At 59.4% G+C, this 16,339-nt stretch overlaps 3 protein-coding genes and 1 long non-coding RNA gene across 10 annotated transcripts in view; 2 read left to right on the top strand and 2 right to left on the bottom strand.

Moving 5' to 3' along the window:
• The window catches only part of LOC121017660 (uncharacterized), a 12,445-nt gene extending 12,082 nt beyond the window's left edge, over window positions 1-363 (bottom strand). Inside the window, exon 1 of the long non-coding RNA XR_005784842.1 lies at window positions 135-363. This is a non-coding gene — a long non-coding RNA (uncharacterized LOC121017660). The remainder of the gene's footprint in view (window positions 1-134) is intronic.
• ACHE (acetylcholinesterase (Yt blood group)) lies at window positions 37-6,759 on the top strand. 7 transcript variants are annotated; one of them, XM_040456023.1, is made up of 6 exons: window positions 37-191; window positions 568-721; window positions 2,785-3,864; window positions 4,230-4,714; window positions 5,464-5,633; window positions 5,747-6,062. In XM_040456023.1, the coding sequence occupies exons 2-6, from the start codon at window positions 656-658 to the stop codon at window positions 5,872-5,874; spliced, it is 1,929 nt and encodes a 642-aa protein (XP_040311957.1). In that variant the 5' UTR covers window positions 37-191; window positions 568-655; the 3' UTR covers window positions 5,875-6,062. The 7 variants fall into 7 exon arrangements, with proteins under 7 accessions (XP_040311957.1, XP_040311959.1, XP_040311958.1 ...); XM_040456025.1 differs by lacking the exon at window positions 5,747-6,062 and adding an exon at window positions 6,485-6,759 and having other exon boundaries at window positions 40-191; XM_040456029.1 differs by lacking the exons at window positions 37-191; window positions 568-721 and adding exons at window positions 1,105-1,193; window positions 2,303-2,490.
• Window positions 6,760-6,763: 4 nt separating this feature from the next.
• Window positions 6,764-8,147, top strand: UFSP1 (UFM1 specific peptidase 1). Its single transcript, XM_040456035.1, has one exon. It carries the CDS (start codon window positions 7,446-7,448, stop codon window positions 7,872-7,874), a length of 429 nt encoding a protein of 142 aa, XP_040311969.1. The 5' UTR covers window positions 6,764-7,445; the 3' UTR covers window positions 7,875-8,147.
• Window positions 8,038-16,339, bottom strand: part of SRRT (serrate, RNA effector molecule) — a 15,042-nt gene continuing 6,740 nt past the window's right edge. The window contains 19 exon segments of the mRNA XM_040456021.1: window positions 8,038-8,222; window positions 8,329-8,455; window positions 8,575-8,664; window positions 8,869-9,025; window positions 9,198-9,391; window positions 9,661-9,814; window positions 9,923-10,096; window positions 10,401-10,589; window positions 10,861-10,939; window positions 11,053-11,114; window positions 11,423-11,580; window positions 11,753-11,870; window positions 12,377-12,475; window positions 12,689-12,873; window positions 13,004-13,173; window positions 15,018-15,206; window positions 15,465-15,559; window positions 15,561-15,612; window positions 15,879-16,007. Of these exon segments, the coding sequence (XP_040311955.1) occupies window positions 8,147-8,222; window positions 8,329-8,455; window positions 8,575-8,664; window positions 8,869-9,025; window positions 9,198-9,391; window positions 9,661-9,814; window positions 9,923-10,096; window positions 10,401-10,589; window positions 10,861-10,939; window positions 11,053-11,114; window positions 11,423-11,580; window positions 11,753-11,870; window positions 12,377-12,475; window positions 12,689-12,873; window positions 13,004-13,173; window positions 15,018-15,206; window positions 15,465-15,559; window positions 15,561-15,612; window positions 15,879-16,007 (2,497 nt within the window). The 3' untranslated portion in view covers window positions 8,038-8,146.

Raw genomic sequence — 16,339 nt, 5'->3', positions numbered from 1 at the left:
CGACGCTCGCCCGCGCCGGCCGGTCTCCCACGCAGTGGGCGGTGGGCGCCTGAGCCCAACGCTCCGGGAGTGGAAGGCCTCTCCGCGCGGCGCTCTCCTGCGGGCACACCGCGGCGCGCCTTTGCCACCCTCACCTCGGGCGTGGGGACGCCGCCGCGGCCGCACTGTTCCCATGGGTGACCCTCTGGAGGGTGGGTCGTGGGGGTCCTGGCGGCTCAGGCCCTACCGATCAGGCTGGGGGCTCCGGGTCCAGGCCGCTCCCACCTGCTGGCCGCGGCGGCCAATGAGAGCCTGGTCTGGTGATGTCATGCCCCGACCGGACCCTGGTGACGAAAGTCCCAGGTCACCCGTCAGGGAACCAGTGCAAACCCACCCGCGGGGGTTCCGGAAGTTTCCACTGCGGCAGCGGAGTGCGGCCTCGCCCCGCAGCCTTGCGCGTGCCACCACGTTTGGCCTTCTGGGGTGTCCCCGAGTCACCCCCCCCCCCCCCCCCCCCGAGGGTCTTCTTCCGTGGGCCCCCCCTTCATTTCCACTCGTGATCTCATGGTCTCATCTTCATTCCCACAGGTGTGCCCTCATCCCCCAGGAGTGTCGCACGTCACCTTTTCTCCCCTAAGGGGGTCCTCAGCCACACTTTCAACGTGCCAGTCCTCCCATGCCACCCCCACCTCCCGTGTCGTGGCCAAGGATGTTCACTTATTCAGCCCCAGCCCCGACTGAGGTTGTCAGTGTGTCCGAGCGTGTGTCCGTCCGTCTGTGAATGTCGGTCTCTGTCTGGAGCTGTCACTGCATGCGAGTGTCCGTCTGCGTGTGTCTCCGCAGCTTCTGTCCGTCTGACACTGTGCGTGTCTGCTCCGCCGCGGCGGGTCTTTCGGTCGTGTCACCGTTTGTCTGTCCGTCTGTCGGCGTCTGTCACTGGAACCCGTCTGGGCCCCGGGGTCTCCGGGTCTCGGCTCCGAGGGAGGGAGAGGGAGGGCAGGTGGCAGCCCGCTGAGGCGGGGAGGGGCGGGGGCGGAGACAGTGGGCGGGGGCGGGGGCGGGCGGGGGCGGGCGGGGGCGCCGTGCCGCCCGGAGGGGGTGTGTGCGGGGGGCCGGAGGCGGCGGCTGTCAGAGTCGGCTCAGCCTGCGCCGGGGAACATCGGCCGCCTCCAGCTCCCGGCGCGGCCCGGCCCGGCCCGGCTCGGCCGCCTCAGGTGAGTCTCCCGCCTCGGCCGGGACCCTCCCCCGGCCCGCGGCCCATTCCGCGTCCGGGGAAAATGTGCGCTCTCGGAGGGATCCAGGCCCCCAAACGGGACGCCCCCCGCGCCCCCGGGCCTGCCCAGCGACGCCCCCCGCCGCCCCACACTCATCCTTAACTCTTGCCTCTCCGCCGAATACTTACGGTCGCCCGCGCGGGAGCCTGCACCCCGCGGGGCCGGCCGCCGCCTCTGCTCTGGAATTCCTGTGGGGACCCCCGAGCGTCCCTTCCCCCGCCCGCCCAAGTCTGAGACCACTGGCCGACGCCCCCTGCTTGGGGCGGAACCCGAGCTGCGCAGGTTCCTGGCGCCGGGCTGGCTGCCCCCCCCCTCCAGATCCCGCAACCGCAGCGCCCCTGCGCAGCGCCCAGCCGAAGCCCCCTTCCAGGCCCAGGCGTCCCCCTCCCACGGGGACTCCGTCTCTATTTTGGGGAAAGGGGAGGCTCAGCGGAAGCCCCGAGTTATAATTAGCCTCACTCGGGTTTCCTAGTTAATCTCCAGCACCACCACCACCACCCCCCAGCCGCAGGGCGGCGGGTGTTGGCTGGGTGAGAGGTGACCGCCGGGAGAGGGGGGGAGTTCCGACCCGGGGAATTTTGATCCCTTGGCTGGAGATGCCGGAACCGCAGCAGCTGCTGCCCCAAAATAGCCCCCTCGCCCCTGCAGCCGGGGATCTCCGGAGCTCCGAGAAGACAGGCGTCCGGGTTCGCCCTTCAGACCCCTCCGCAAGGCCCGCGAGCCTCCAGACCCCCGCCCCAAGTTCCCGGCTCCCGGACTCGGGGCGGGGAGCGCCGTCCTTTTCTCGGTCTCTACTGCCCCCCACTGGCGGCAGCGTGCCCCTCCGCATCGGATGGATGGGGGACTCGAGTCCTGGGGGGGACGGGGCTGACGAGCCTGTTCCCTGAGGCTGGGCGAGGCGAGTGCGCAGCTGACCGGCACCCACGGGTACCCCGTGCCGGACAGTGGATGAGGAAGGGCAGGGTGGGGCAGGGTGTGGAGTAAGCGGGATTTGGGGTGCCCCGGGACCTGCAGCTCCCACACCCTTGAATGCCCAACCCACCCCCCAGGGTCCCCGACCCTGGCCAACGCCAGAGAGCCTGCGCCTTCACGCCACCGCAAGCTTCCCCATCAGCGCCTCCCGTCAGTGAGGGCCCCGCCCCTGTCGGGTGGCCTGTGTGTGGACTGCGATCTCTGGTGTGGGTGCCCACACTGCTCACGCCGGACCCAACGCAGTCCACCCCGTTGGGGGAAGGAGGTGAGGGTGGTGGGCCCTCTGTGGGGCAGCTTCGGGAAGGTATTGCCCCCATCTCTGGCCTCATCTGGGTTCCCTGCGTTCATCTGTCTGGGTGTTGTGTCTGTGTGCCTGTCTCTGTTCCCTCTTGCTTCTCCCTGTCTGTGTCCTTGTCTCTGCCTGTCTCTCTCCATTTCTCTCCCAACCTGCCCCACCTCCTCTGCAGCTCAGTGATAACCCCTGGGCAAGAGTGTTACCTAATCTCCTTGCTCCTGGCAGCCTCCGGCCTTCACCCTCTGCCTTTCTTTCTCCCAGCAGAGCCTGCCTGCCCTGGCAGCCATGAGGCCCCCCTGGTGTCCCCTGTACACGCCCTCCCTGGCTGCCCCAATCCTTCTCCTCCTCCTCTTCCTCCTGGGAGGAGGGGCAGAGGCTGAGGACCCAGAGCTGCTGGTGACGGTCCGTGGGGGCCAGCTGCGGGGCGTCCGCCTAATGGCCCCTGGAGGCCCTGTCTCTGCTTTTCTGGGCATCCCCTTCGCAGAGCCACCTGTGGGCCCCCGTCGCTTTCTGCCACCGGAGCCCAAGCGGCCCTGGCCAGGGGTGCTGGACGCCACAGCTTTCCAAAGTGTCTGCTACCAATATGTGGACACCTTGTACCCTGGCTTCGAGGGCACCGAGATGTGGAACCCCAACCGCGAGCTGAGTGAGGACTGTCTCTACCTCAACGTATGGACACCATACCCCCGGCCTGCGTCCCCCACCCCTGTCCTCGTCTGGATCTACGGGGGTGGCTTCTACAGTGGGGCCTCCTCCCTGGACGTGTATGATGGCCGCTTCCTGGCCCAGGCTGAGGGGACCGTGCTGGTGTCCATGAACTACCGGGTAGGAGCCTTTGGCTTCTTGGCCCTACCAGGGAGCCGGGAGGCCCCAGGCAACGTGGGTCTACTGGACCAGAGGCTGGCACTGCAGTGGGTACAGGACAACGTGGCAACCTTCGGAGGAGACCCAATGTCAGTGACTTTGTTTGGGGAAAGCGCCGGTGCCGCCTCAGTGGGCATGCACCTGCTGTCGCCTCCCAGCCGGGGCCTGTTCCACAGGGCTGTGCTGCAGAGCGGTGCACCCAATGGCCCCTGGGCCACAGTGGGTGTGGGAGAGGCCCGTCGCAGGGCCACACTGCTGGCACGCCTCGTAGGCTGTCCCCCAGGCGGTGCCGGTGGCAATGACACAGAGCTGGTCGCCTGCCTGAGGACACGGCCAGCTCAGGATCTGGTGGACCACGAGTGGCACGTGCTGCCTCAGGAAAGTGTCTTCCGCTTCTCCTTCGTGCCCGTGGTGGATGGAGACTTCCTCAGTGACACACCCGAGGCCCTCATCAATGCTGGAGACTTCCACGGCCTGCAGGTGACTAGTGGCTGGACGGGGTGGAGCTGACTCCTCTAGGCCTGTTCTCCCATACCCCACACCCCCAGGGACCCAGGCATGAAGGCACCTCAAGACCCAACTCCCAAAGGCCTGGGCTTCTGGCCCCTGGCCAAACCCTCCTCCCTGAGACCTCAGATCCCAGGGTGGTCAGTGGGACAGAGAGAAAAGGAAACGTGGGTACATTTTCTCTTTCTCTCTGTCCCTTCCCCAACCTTATAGTCTCTTCCTCCGTGGTTCTGGGTCTATAACTATTGCTCTCTTTGGCTCTTTGTCCATCTGTTTCTGTCTGCCTGTCTGTCTGTGCCCCCCCCACCCCGCCCCCTTCCTCCATCCTGTCCCCCCAGGTGCTGGTGGGTGTGGTGAAGGATGAGGGCTCCTATTTTCTGGTTTACGGGGCCCCAGGCTTCAGCAAAGACAACGAATCTCTCATCAGCCGGGCCCAGTTCCTGGCCGGGGTGCGGGTCGGGGTCCCCCAGGCGAGTGACCTAGCTGCCGAGGCTGTGGTCCTGCATTACACAGACTGGCTGAACCCTGAGGACCCCGCACGCCTGAGAGAGGCCATGAGTGATGTGGTGGGCGATCACAACGTCGTGTGCCCCGTGGCCCAGCTGGCTGGGCGACTGGCTGCCCAAGGTGCTCGGGTCTATGCCTACATCTTTGAACACCGTGCGTCTACGCTCTCCTGGCCCCTCTGGATGGGGGTGCCCCATGGCTATGAGATCGAGTTCATCTTTGGGCTCCCTCTGGAACCCTCGCTGAACTATACCGCCGAGGAGAGAACCTTTGCTCAGCGACTGATGAGATACTGGGCCAACTTCGCCCGCACAGGGTCAGTAGTACTGAGGGGAGGAGGGCCTCCGGGAGCCAGAGAAGCAAGAGCAGGGGACACGGGGAGAGGCAGACAAGCAGAGACAGGGCCAGAGAGGGGGGGAAGTTCACAAAAGAAAGGAGACTGGAGAGGACAGCAGGGAGGCAGCTCCTGAAGAGACAAGGACAGAGGGGGAGGGAAGCAAAGAAAAGAGAGACAAGGAGACAAAGGAGTTACCATAGTACTGAGGAGCTTGAACTGTAAAGAACTGGATTCAATCGGCCCAGTGGTGACTGTGGCAGCTGTGTGGCATGCACATATGCACGGATACTCACACACCAGTTTACCTGTCCCAAAAAGGGGACCGGAAATCGGACAGCACATGGGTGTTGGCAAAAGCAAACAAGATGTTTGTAAGAAAGAGGACTGGGCCTGGTTACATAGTAAGGGCTCAGTTTTTTAAGTGGAGAAACAAAGACAAAGATGGAGGGGTAAAACAAGGAAAGGCAGAAAGAGGGAGGGCAGAGGAAAGGGTTGGCTCCAGATGATGGGGGATTCGGGAGACCAGAAGGAGGGCCGAAGGCGGTGGGAAGGAGGGGATGGGCTCTCCACGGAGCAAAAAAGGGCACGGCGGCGGGGTCGGGGTGGGGGGGGGGGCGGTCAGGAAGCAGCCCGCCTCCTCCTGCTCTGGGTCTCCAGGCCACAGTCCCAAGGGCAGGGGAGGGGGAGGCAGGCTTGCCCCAGGCTGAGCCTGCCCTTTACTTCCGAAGGGACCCCAATGACCCCCGAGACCCCAAAGTCCCGCAGTGGCCACCATACACGGCGGGCGCGCAGCAGTATGTGAGCCTGGACCTGCGGCCGCTGGAGGTTCGGCGAGGGCTGCGCGCCCAGGCCTGCGCTTTCTGGAACCGCTTCCTACCCAAATTGCTCAGCGCAACCGGTAGGCAGGGGCCAGCGGGCAGGGGCTGGCGGGAGAGGGCAGAAAGGGGGAGTGAAGAGAGAGAGGGGAGTGGGAGCGGGCCGGGTGTAACCCCTCTCTTCTCCCCCCCCCAGCCTCGAAGGCTCCCAGCACCTGCTCAGGCCCCGCCCACGGGGAGGCTGCCCCGAGGCCCAGGCCCGGCCTTTCCCTGCCCCTCCTTCTCCTCCTCTTCCTCCTCCTCTCCCGACTCCTGCGGCTGTGACCAAGGCCACTTACCCCTCCGGCCTCAGGGGGCCCCTCCTCTAATGAGTGGTCGGACAGTGGGGAAGGGCCCCACTCAGGGATCTCCGACCCAGCGCACCCTCCTTCCTCAAACAGAGAGACTCAAACTGGCCAGTGCTGCGAGGGGGTGGTGACTTACGACCCGTCTCAGGGACCCACACGACTTTGTTGTTTAAATGGAATTATTTGGAGCCTGAGCCGGGGGGGGGGGGGGGGGGGCGGCGGAGAGGGAGGGCCAGGAGCTAGATAGCACCCCCTTGAGGGGCTATAACGGTCAACCATTTCTGTCTCTTCTCTTTTCCCCACCGACCCACGGATCCTCCCTCTTCTGATCCTTTCTGCCCCCCTATCTTCCGGTCATTTTCTCCTCCCTCCGCCTTCCTTCCCGCCATCCTTCTCTGGCTCCGCCTCCACCTTCATCCTTCCTCTGGTCTTCGTCTTTCGCGTATTCTTCTGGTCTTCTTTCCACCGTCCTACGTGCCATCCTGCGTTCTCCTTGTATCCTCCTGCACTCACGCCCCCCACCTTGTACGTTCCCCGACCTTCCCCTTGTCCTCCTCCAACCCATTTGCCGGGCGCCCTGGCCGCAGACACGCTGGACGAGGCGGAGCGCCAGTGGAAGGCAGAGTTCCACCGCTGGAGCTCCTACATGGTGCACTGGAAGAACCAGTTTGACCATTACAGCAAGCAGGATCGCTGCTCAGACCTATGACCCAGACTGGACCCCCACGTCTCCCCGCCCTGCCCGCCCCGTCCGGCCCCCTAGCTGTACATACTATTTATTTAAGGGCTGGGATATAACACAGAGAAGCCCACCTCCCCGACTTTCCCCGGAGGCTCCCCGTCCTCTGCCTGTTCCGCCCCCCCCGCGGTGCCTTGGCCCCTCTGGGCTGCCAATAAACTGTTACAGCCACAGGAGTGTGCGCGACTAGGGAGCGGGGAGAGGGCCTCAAACACCAGGACTGAGTAGACGGAGGGGCGGGTGCAGAGCTGGGTGAACTTGCGGATCTCTGTAGTGGGGCGGAGCGCGCCCGCCCCGCCCCGCCCTAGGAGGCGGGGCTCGCGCCCGCGCAGTAACCACGACGGCGGCGCGGCGGTGCATTGTGGGAGCCTCGGGGATCGCTGTCTTCTCAGCCCACGCGGGTCGCGCCTCTGCTGCCGCCACCGGACACCGGGCGAGAGCGTCCGCAGAGCCCGCGCGCCGGTCCTGCCTGCGACTAGCCCAACACCCAGGGTAGAGAGGGAGAGTTGGAGCCGGAGTTCCCTCCGCGCCGCCAGGACACATCAGCCTGGTCTCGGCCACCGCCGCGCCCGCCGACCGCCCTGGAGCCGCTGAAGGACGTCCACCTGGGCTTGGCCCCGCCCGGCCGCGGCCCCGCTCGCCTGGCCCTCCTCTCGGGCCACTACCTTTACTATCACTACGGCTGCGACGGCTTGGACGACCGGGGCTGGGGCTGCGGCTACCGCACCCTGCAGACGCTGTGCTCATGGCCAGAGGGCCGGCCCGCGGGCGTGCCCGGGCTGGCCGAAGTGCAGGCGGCCCTGGAGGACATGGGCGACAAGCCCCCCGGGTTCCGGGGCTCCCAGAGCTGGATCGGTTGTGTAGAAGCCAGTCTCTGTCTCGACCACTTCGGAGGGCCCCAGGGTCGCCTATGTCACATACCCCGTGGAGCAGGGCTTCAGGGGGAACTGGAGAGGCTTTACTCCCACTTCGCAGGGGGCGGGGGGCCTGTAATGGTTGGGGGGGATGCGGACGCCCAGTCCAAGGCCTTGCTGGGGGTTTGCCTGGGATCAGGCACGGAAGCCTATGTTCTGATACTGGACCCTCACTTCTGGGGTGCCGCGAAAAACCCTAGTGAACTACAGGCTGCTGGGTGGGTGGCATGGAGAGAGGTGGGTACAGCCTTTGACCACAACTCCTTCTACAACCTGTGTTTGACCAGCCGCAACTCCCAAAAGCAGCAGCACGCACTGGACTGAGGCTAAGGTCCCAGAACTGAGAGGTCTCTGGCCCCAAACACAGTCACCTACCCCCTTTCTTAAATGTAAAAGCTACCCTGGGCCTTTGAAGTCCATAAAATGGATGGCCCGAGCCCATCTTGGGGGGGGGGGGGATTTGGGGTGGTATGTAATAAACAGTCAGTCACTATGGAAGTGCTTTTATTGGCAGTAGGGTTGAACGTACAAAAAATTCTCAACTGGATGGGAGGAGGCAGTCACAAGTATAGACAATACCAGGAATGAGGAAAAGCTCAAAAGAAATCCACATCATCTGGAGCATCCAGGTCACGGTACTCCACAATAGCCCGTGGGTCTCCTCGGACCATCCTGGGAGATAAAAAAAGAGGTAAGATGGAAGGAGGGTTGAAGGTCCCTAAAAGAGAGCTTAAAGAGGGCAAGAAAGCTTGCACGTCACGTCTTAGCTCATTCTCACCTGTTTCGAGGCTTCCCAGGATAACCTCCTTGGCCTCGAAAGGCATCATAGTTCCCTCGACCAGCACCATAGGGGGCATGAGGGTATGGAGGCCCTCCTGTGGGGACTGCAGGGCGGACGGCACCAGCTATGAGAGAGATCAGTGTTGAGTCGAAAACCTGTGACCTCAACTACACCTTGGTTAAGTTCCCTTTCTCCCAGCCCCTCATAATCCACCAAGGCTTTTCATGTCCCTCCTATACTTACCTCCATAGCCCAAGATGGGGGGCCGGGGCTGACCATAGGGCATCAGGCCCTGTGGAGTCTGGTGTGGGTAGGGGAGTCCCGGGGTCAGGCCTGGGGGGAGTACAACATGGACAGGAACACGCATCCCTGCGGGGGGGGGGGGGGGGGAGGCAATGGGGAATGACAACTGGCTTTTAGGAATATGGCCTGAGAGTGGGATACAAGTTTTCAGAGGACCACAAGGTATGAGAACCAGAGTCCTTGGATAGTCAAGGGAGAGGGAATGTGGCAAGACCCTCATGGATCGTATCTTACTCTGGGCAGGGCCAGGTGGCTGGGCTGGCTTGATCTCGGGCAGAGCTGGGCGCTTGGCATCAGTGAGAAAGTTGTTAAAAAACGCCACCTCCTTCTTCACTTCCTCAATTTTCTCTGCATGCTTGTTGAAGATATGTTTGCGTACAAACTCAGGGCCCTGAGTAAAGAGGAAAAGGGTCAGAACACGGCAAGCAACGTGGAAGGATGATCACACCCCCCCCCCCCCCCCACCTATTCCACGGAGCCCATTCCTCCCCAGGCCTGAGGAGGCTTCTGGCTCTACCCCCTCCTCCCACAGGTCTAGCGCACAACTCCCTAACATCCCAGACCTTGAATTTCTTGCCACTGAGAGGGCATAGCCACTTATCCTTGCCCAGTTCCTGAGTGTTAGAGGTGACAAACTTTTCCACTTCCTGCTCGGGGTCTTTGCGACCCATCTTCTGAGCCTCTTCCTCTGAAAGAGATTCCCGTACACTCAGCAGTGGAGCCAGCTTCTCCTCGAATGTCTTCTGCCACTCTAGCACTGCGATTTGGAACAGACGACAGGTTGGGGAGGAGAGCCAGAAGCAAGGAATAAGAGATAAGGGGCACCTGGCTGGCTCAGTCACTACAGCACTACAGCTGATCTCAGGGTTGGGAGTTTGAGCCCCACGCTGGCATCAACAATCAAAAAGGAGGGGATAAAAGGAGAGGGGGGTAGGGCACTGCTATCCAAACACATCTAAGGCCAGAGGCAGCTGAAAAGAAAGGGAAACCAAAGGGGAATCAGGACTGGGGAAGCTGGGAGCCCACCTTCTCCATGACTAATGCGGTTGGGTGGCATGGGCCCACGAACGTGGATGATGCCACAGCGGTTGGGCATTTCATCCTCATTGGGGTACTCGCACGTGTTATAATAATCCAGGGAATGCACGATGCGCAAATAGAGGAGGAGTTTGTCCAAAACCTAAGAGAAATGAGCAGCTGTGAGTTCACCACACTCTTGCCCCTCCGATGCTCTAAACCAGGAGGATCCTGCCCGCCTGCTCTTGCCACACTCTGCTCTTGCGGGCACCTTGATCAGTTTCTCATCCCGCTCCACGTTGATCTCTGCCGGGTTCCCCTCCTTAGGGGGCTCCTCAGGGGGGGCCCCCCCACTGCTCCCGAGCAGCTCCTCCTCCTCCGCGCTCACTTCCTCAATCAGATAGTCCGTGATATTCTTCAAGATTGGGTTCTGGGAGGGCAGACTCTGGTGGGGAGGAAAAAGAACAGGTGAGGCAGAGAAGCCCAGGAACCTCTTCACGTGAAGCAGAAAGGAATCCAGGGTTCACTGGGGCCTATTACCACTGTTTCATTGTTTGTCTTTTTTTATTCATTCTATCCCTAGCAAATCATCACTAATGCCAACCTGTCCTGCTGGAAGCTGGAGGTGCTGCCCAGATAGAGAGCCCAAGTACAAGGGGTCAACACTACAGATCAAGTGAGACAAGACCAGAGGTGCCCAAGCAGACGACATGACTGCTTTTGAAAAAGTTCCACGGGGAGTCACTGACTGTTGGCAGAGGAGGTGTCCCAGGCTCAGAGGCCCAGAGCTGGGTCCTGTCATCCAGCGTATGGATCAGTTTGGCTGCCAACTTGATGTCGTTGCGCACGATCTGCTTGTGCTGGGTAATGCCATTGATGTTGCGGACTCGACGGGTCAGGTCTCTGTTCACACCAGGGCTAAGCTCACATTCTCGGAGCTGGAGGGAACAAAAAACTTACCAACACTTGCCCCAAAAAGCAGCAACTCAAAGACGGGCCTACTAATTAGATCAGTGATTAGACTGAGCTCACGGAGAAAAGGGACCAGAGAGGTCTTACTCGCAGTAACAGCCCCAGAGCCCAGCCCAGAGACAACAGCATATTCTTAATGTGAGCAGACTGAGTGGATGAAATAGGGGGCTCGACGGGTGAATCAAAGAACAAAGGAATCCGAGGTTGTGTGCAACTGAGAGCCCATTCTGCACTTACTCGGATATTCTGCAGGTTCCAACAGATCTCTTTGATGTTAACACTGCGGTCAAAGGTCACCCAGCCGCGGCGGAAAAACCTACAAAGAAAGGGTCAGCATAATCCTGGCTGGTGGAGGAGATGCTGGCCATTAGCCTTCCCCTGCACCTTATCTCCAGGGTATCCAGGGTCACTCTTCTCTACATTCCTCACCTCCTCTCAGGCTGGGGTTCTGACAGTGCCACACGCATGAAGCCGGGGTATCTTTTACAAAGCTGGAAAAGCAGAGCAACAGAAACCCCACTGAGCGAGTCAACGTTACACTTCTTCCTCTAATCCCCATGTTCTCAGAACCCTAGAATTGTCTTTGAATCTTTACTCAAGCAAGGAAAAACCAACAAAGGACGTTAAGAGCAATGATGTAACCGGGGCCTGCCCACAAAAGACACGGGCCCAGGAGAAGGGGGCTTCCCTATTAGAGAAATAGGGATATGCTAGAAGCAGAGCCACATTATCTTCTTCCCACCACCAAAGATGGAGCCCGGATGCCATTCCTGCCCCCAGTAGCGCTCTCCCCACTCACAGAAATGATCTCTGCCCTCGAGATGTTGGGTGCGATGTTGCGCATGAACAGGGAGCAAGTCTTATGGAGGGGACGGGGTTTACATTCCAGCCCCGGAGTGTCCTTAGGCTTCTCCCTTTCTTCTTCTTTGGGCTTCTCCTTTTCCTTGAGTGCTTCTTCTATGCAGGAAGCGGTGGGAGTTGGTGAATTTTTATTGTCAATGTTGAAAGGGAAGATAGAGAAGCTGTCAAACTCCTGCTACGTCACCTCCTTTATCAATTTCACCCACCGTCACCTCCCCTACCCCTATTCAGTAGGAAGAGAATGGAACAGAAACAAAATAAAACCTACCAGCCTCTTCCTTCTCTTCCTCAGCTTGGCCACTCTCGGACTCGGACTCCGACTCGGACACGCTGCCTTCGTCAAAGCTGTCGTCACCGCTGTGCTTCCTATTCCGCTTCTTGCTACTCTGTGAGAGGCACAGCAAGACAAGGGGAGTCAGACAGCCAGGACCCCAGTCCTGACACTGACCCCCGAGCAAGAAACACCCTACTTTTGTTTTTTTTTTTTAAGACTTTTTAAAATTTTTTTTTTTTAATGTTTTATTTTTTTAGAAACGGAGCACGAGCAGGGGAGGGGCAGCGAGAGACAGACACAGAATCTGAAGCAGGTTCCAGACTCAGCTGTCAGCACACAGCCCAACGTGGAGCTTGAACTCGTGAACCGTGAGATCATGACCTGAACCGAAGTTGGACGCTTAACTGACTCAGCCACCAAGGCGCCCTTAAGATTTATTTTTGAGAGAGAGAGAAAGTGCAAGCGGGGAGGGCCAGAGAGAGGGGAACAGAGGATCCAAAGCAGGCTGTGCTGACACCAGCGAGCCTGATGCGAGCTCGAACCCACAAACCACAGGATCATGGCCTGAGCCAAAACTGGACATTCAACAGACTGAGTCACCAGGTGCCCCTACCCTACCTTTTTGGCATCTTTCTCAGAGTCGTCTTTCTTCTCTTCCTTGTCCCCATCACCCTCAGATTTCTTAGTTTTGTCATCATTAGAAATGTCATTTTCAGCCTGCAGGTAAAAAGACAATCACAGGCATGTCAATCTTCCCTTCAATCTGTATCAGAGCCCCGCCCCTCCCCTACAGCTGAGCCCAGAAGTCTGCCTCCACCTCTCCCTGGGCCAGGATACAACCTTCCGGTCCCCCCACCCCCGCCACAGAAGCTGCTCTATTCTCCTCCCCAGGTGCTCACGGGCAGCACCCAGCAAGCCCAGCCCGCAGACCTGTTTGCCGTCTTCTTTCTTGTCGTCCTTATCATTGGCCTTGCGCTCTCCATCCCCCAGGCCTGGTCCAGCCCGGCCTTCCTCTTTCTTGCTGGGCTCCCCAGGCTTTCCCGCCTGCTCCTCCTCCTCCTCCTGCTCCAGGATGCGCAGATCGTTCTCCGTCCCTCCTTCCATCTTAATCACAGCTGCCAACAAAGGGAGCAGAGGTCACAATCCCAGGGCTGTGACCTTCTGCCTCTGGTTTGTCAATGGACTTCTATTTCCCAGCCAAGATCTTGGTTACCAGACACCCTCTTCCCCTCCCAATCTACACACCTGCATCCAGCATCTTGACGATGGCATCAGCTTTGTCTATGTCCAGGAGAAGATTATCAAACCAGCCACTCTCCATGAGGGACAGGAATACCCTCAGTCTGTTTTGCAGGGCCCCCCGGGCCTCCTGCCGACGCTTCCCCACCTCATCTGGGTGGTACTTAGACCGAAACCTGGGAAAGGAAGTGGGGAGGGGAAGAGACAAAATAGTCACTGGATGCCAGGGCCAGGACATGGGGAGGGGCCCAGGAAAGTCAGGGCTTAGCCCCCATCCTCTCACACCCACATAAAACCATGAAAGCAGAAAGACTGGGGAGAGGGGTGCACTAGAACCACCCAATACCCCCAAAAGGAACCAGAAGTTCTGCTCGGAGAAGATTTGGGGGAGAGCCAGGAACTAAGAGCTCTGGATTTGGGAAGAGCAACGACTACAGGGAGAGGCCAGGGTTAGAGAGGCAGAATGATCGCCCTGAGTCTCTGGGAAACACTAACTTGAAAAAGTGTAGTTTCCCAAAGCTTCCAAGAGGAAGGCTAAGGAAATAGTAGGCCCCAAAGAACCTCCCTCTCCTTGTAAAACCCAAACTAGAGTAATTCAAAGGACTGCTCCCACCAACTCCCTCCATCCCTAGGTGGAAGACAGAGGGAAACCTGAAATGCACCAGACAGGAAAAGCCAAAAAAGGCAGAAAAGCTTTCTCCCCCCTTGGGAAGAAAAGGAGATGGTGGAGGGACAGGAAAAGACCAAAGGGAGAAACTGAAGTGCCCTTGTAACCTTAGGTACTGCCCACAGGGGGAGAGAGAGGCAGGCGGAGGATCAGGGTGGAGCATGAAAAGGAAACATTTATAATAGGGGGGGGGAGTGGGGGGGGCGCAGAAGAAAGGAGTATGAGAAAAAACAGAAAAGGAAAGTGTGAGAAAGTCCCAGAAATCGAAAACAAAGGGAAAAACAACTAAAGGTCAGAGAAACTGAAAAAACCAGAGGAAAGAAATGTTAGGTGAGGTGCAAGGACAGGGACAAAGAAAGAACAAAAGGTACATGAGAGAATGAGACCAGGACACAGAGAAAGAAGAAAGAGGAAACAGTGACAGACAAAACAGAACCACAAGTTGAGCGTGAGAGGAAAGGAAAGCCGCAGGCGTCACCTCCAGGATCTTTACCTTGGCCGCTTGGTCAAACAGAGCTCAAGATTTAACTAGCCGCGCCCAGGGCCCATGCTGGCAGGTGGGCCACCGGCTGGCTCCTGGCTGGGGCGTCCCGGCCCAGATGCCCCACCCCCGCGGGGCTCCGCGGTGGGGGCCCTGACTGACTAGCTGCCTGAGCAATCACATTCAGCTAAACCGCTGCATTGTGCACAGCGGTGCCCTGCCTGTCTGCCTGGCCGGGGCAGCGCGGCTCAGCCCAGGGGGCTCATGTATGGGCTGGGTATGGTGGGGGTGGAGGTGGGTTTGCTCCGAGCTCCGTCGATGAGCGGGTGTAGTTCCCAGTTCTGGCTCTTTTCAAGGAGGAGGAGCAGAAAGAGGATGAGGAGGAGGAGGAGCAGGAAGGGGGGAAAAGATGGTTGATTAAAATCAAAACATCCACAAAAGGAAAAAAAATTCAAAATTCTTTTCTGTCAAACGACCCTGAGATCTTTGCTTTTTCTTGTCTGGATTCACTCGTTGCTTTTGGGAGAACACCACAGCCACACAGGGTCCCGGCGATCAGGGATGACAATGACCCAATACCAGCAAGTGGGAAGCAGTCTGTCTGCTGCCCCAAGGGAACAGGTGGCTCTGGCCAGCTGCCTGGAGGTGTCCCACTCACTGAGGACAGAGGGGAAGCGAGGTGGGGCGGGAGGCCGTGGCAGACGGTGAAGTGAGGAGGAGAACCCATCAGCCAATGCTGTTGTCCTTCCCATCCCCCGCCCCCAGGAAGTTCTGGATCGGGGAAAATGGGAGAGGACAGGGCTGCAGGCTCCACTGGCGGGGCCAGGGGACACATGCTAGGGTACAGACAGGAGGAAGACGGGGGCACTCACCACTCCTCATCTTTATGAGCCAAAAAGAAATCTTGCATCTGCTGCCTTCGAAAATCCAGCTTATAGTCATTGTAACGCTTTACAGCCTCAGTCTCGTCCACAGAGTCATCCAATGACAGGAGAAACTCCTTGAAAGTCTTCATCACCGGTGGTGGCACACCCAAGTCAATCTCTGCGATGCTGCCCAGCCTGGGGGGGGCCCGGTCAGGAAGTCTTGGTTGTGGGGGAAGAGGGTGGGGGGGATGGGGGGGCCGAGGTAGCCAGCTGCCCCCTTCCTTTGCCCACCACGGACACACACCATAGGCACCAACTGCTTCCCGCCCCCACAGGCACCCCTCTGTACCTAACCCACTTCCTGGCTCCAGCTGCGGTCTCTGGCAACCCCAATCCATCCCCCGAACCTAACAACTCCCTTTTCCCAGGAACCCCAGAACCCCAGGTCTTTACCTGGCCTGGATAGGCAGAACATGGTGCTGCATGATGTGGACGTCTGGGTGGCCCCAGGGCTGAGGGGGGCCATAAGTTGGGCCCCCACCCCCCCCCAGCATAGGGCATCTCATAGCCACTGTGGTATGGGTCAGAACTGTGCTCATCCCTGAGGGTAGGGGACACAAAAGTCAGACAGAGAAGGGCATCATGTCTCCAGAGCACGAAGGAAGACGGGACAGAGGAAGGGGCATATGGAATGTGGGCTCTCACCCAAGGGTTTAAAGGGACAAAAAAACGGGGGTTTATAGGAAGTCCTCCAACTTCCTATAGGAAAGGAAATGACACAGTCCTCAGCCAAAGTGCCAACAGACAGCCAAGGCCCAGTGGAACTGAGGCTAAGGAGAGAAGGCAGAGAAACCGTTGCCACCTCACCAGTCTCGCCTCATGCGCTTTTGTGGGGGGCTGAGTTCATGGCGGGGAGGAGAGAAGCGCTCTCGCCGATTCCGGTCATAGTCCCGATATTCACCCCGACTGCGGCGCTCCCGGCCACGGTCCCACTCTCTGGCGATTAAGAACAAGTAACGGTCAGAGGACACAGCCGGCTGACACTCCTAGACATGCCCTTCCTATCCTGAGACACCAGACTAAAAGCCTACAATTACAAAACCGTTCTCTAAACAGAAACAAACTTGCCTACTGCCATCGCTTCAGCCGTCACCCGCACACTGATGGCTGTCCAACTGTTCCTCCAGACCAGCACCAAACACCCACCACTATGGCCACTGCCACCTCAAATTCAGGTCACAACTGGCCCGTCATTTCTACCACTTCAAGCCCAAACTTGCCTCCCTCGTCCCGTTTCCCACTCTGGGCTGTATCACCAGGTATCCGAC

Source organism: Herpailurus yagouaroundi, unplaced genomic scaffold, assembly GCF_014898765.1.
Source record: "Herpailurus yagouaroundi ecotype Mexico unplaced genomic scaffold, PumYag 216, whole genome shotgun sequence".
Classification (NCBI taxonomy): domain Eukaryota; kingdom Metazoa; phylum Chordata; class Mammalia; order Carnivora; family Felidae; genus Herpailurus; species Herpailurus yagouaroundi.
The sequence above is the reverse complement of the archived record's forward strand: the minus strand, read 5'-3'. Positions and strand labels throughout refer to the sequence as shown.

Bases quoted from the DNA above. Each gene is read 5' to 3' on its own strand.
- ACHE (XM_040456023.1), top strand. From the start codon at position 656: ATGCCACCCCCACCTCCCGTGTCGTGGCCAAGGATGTTCACTTATTCA. The intron at 722-2,784 runs GTTGTCAGTGTG...TTCTCCCAGCAG, and splicing joins CAGCCCCAGCCCCGACTGAG to AGCCTGCCTGCCCTGGCAGC. The intron at 4,715-5,463 runs GTCAGTAGTACT...TTACTTCCGAAG, and splicing joins GCCAACTTCGCCCGCACAGG to GGACCCCAATGACCCCCGAG.
- UFSP1 (XM_040456035.1), top strand. From the start codon at position 7,446: ATGGGCGACAAGCCCCCCGGGTTCCGGGGCTCCCAGAGCTGGATCGGT.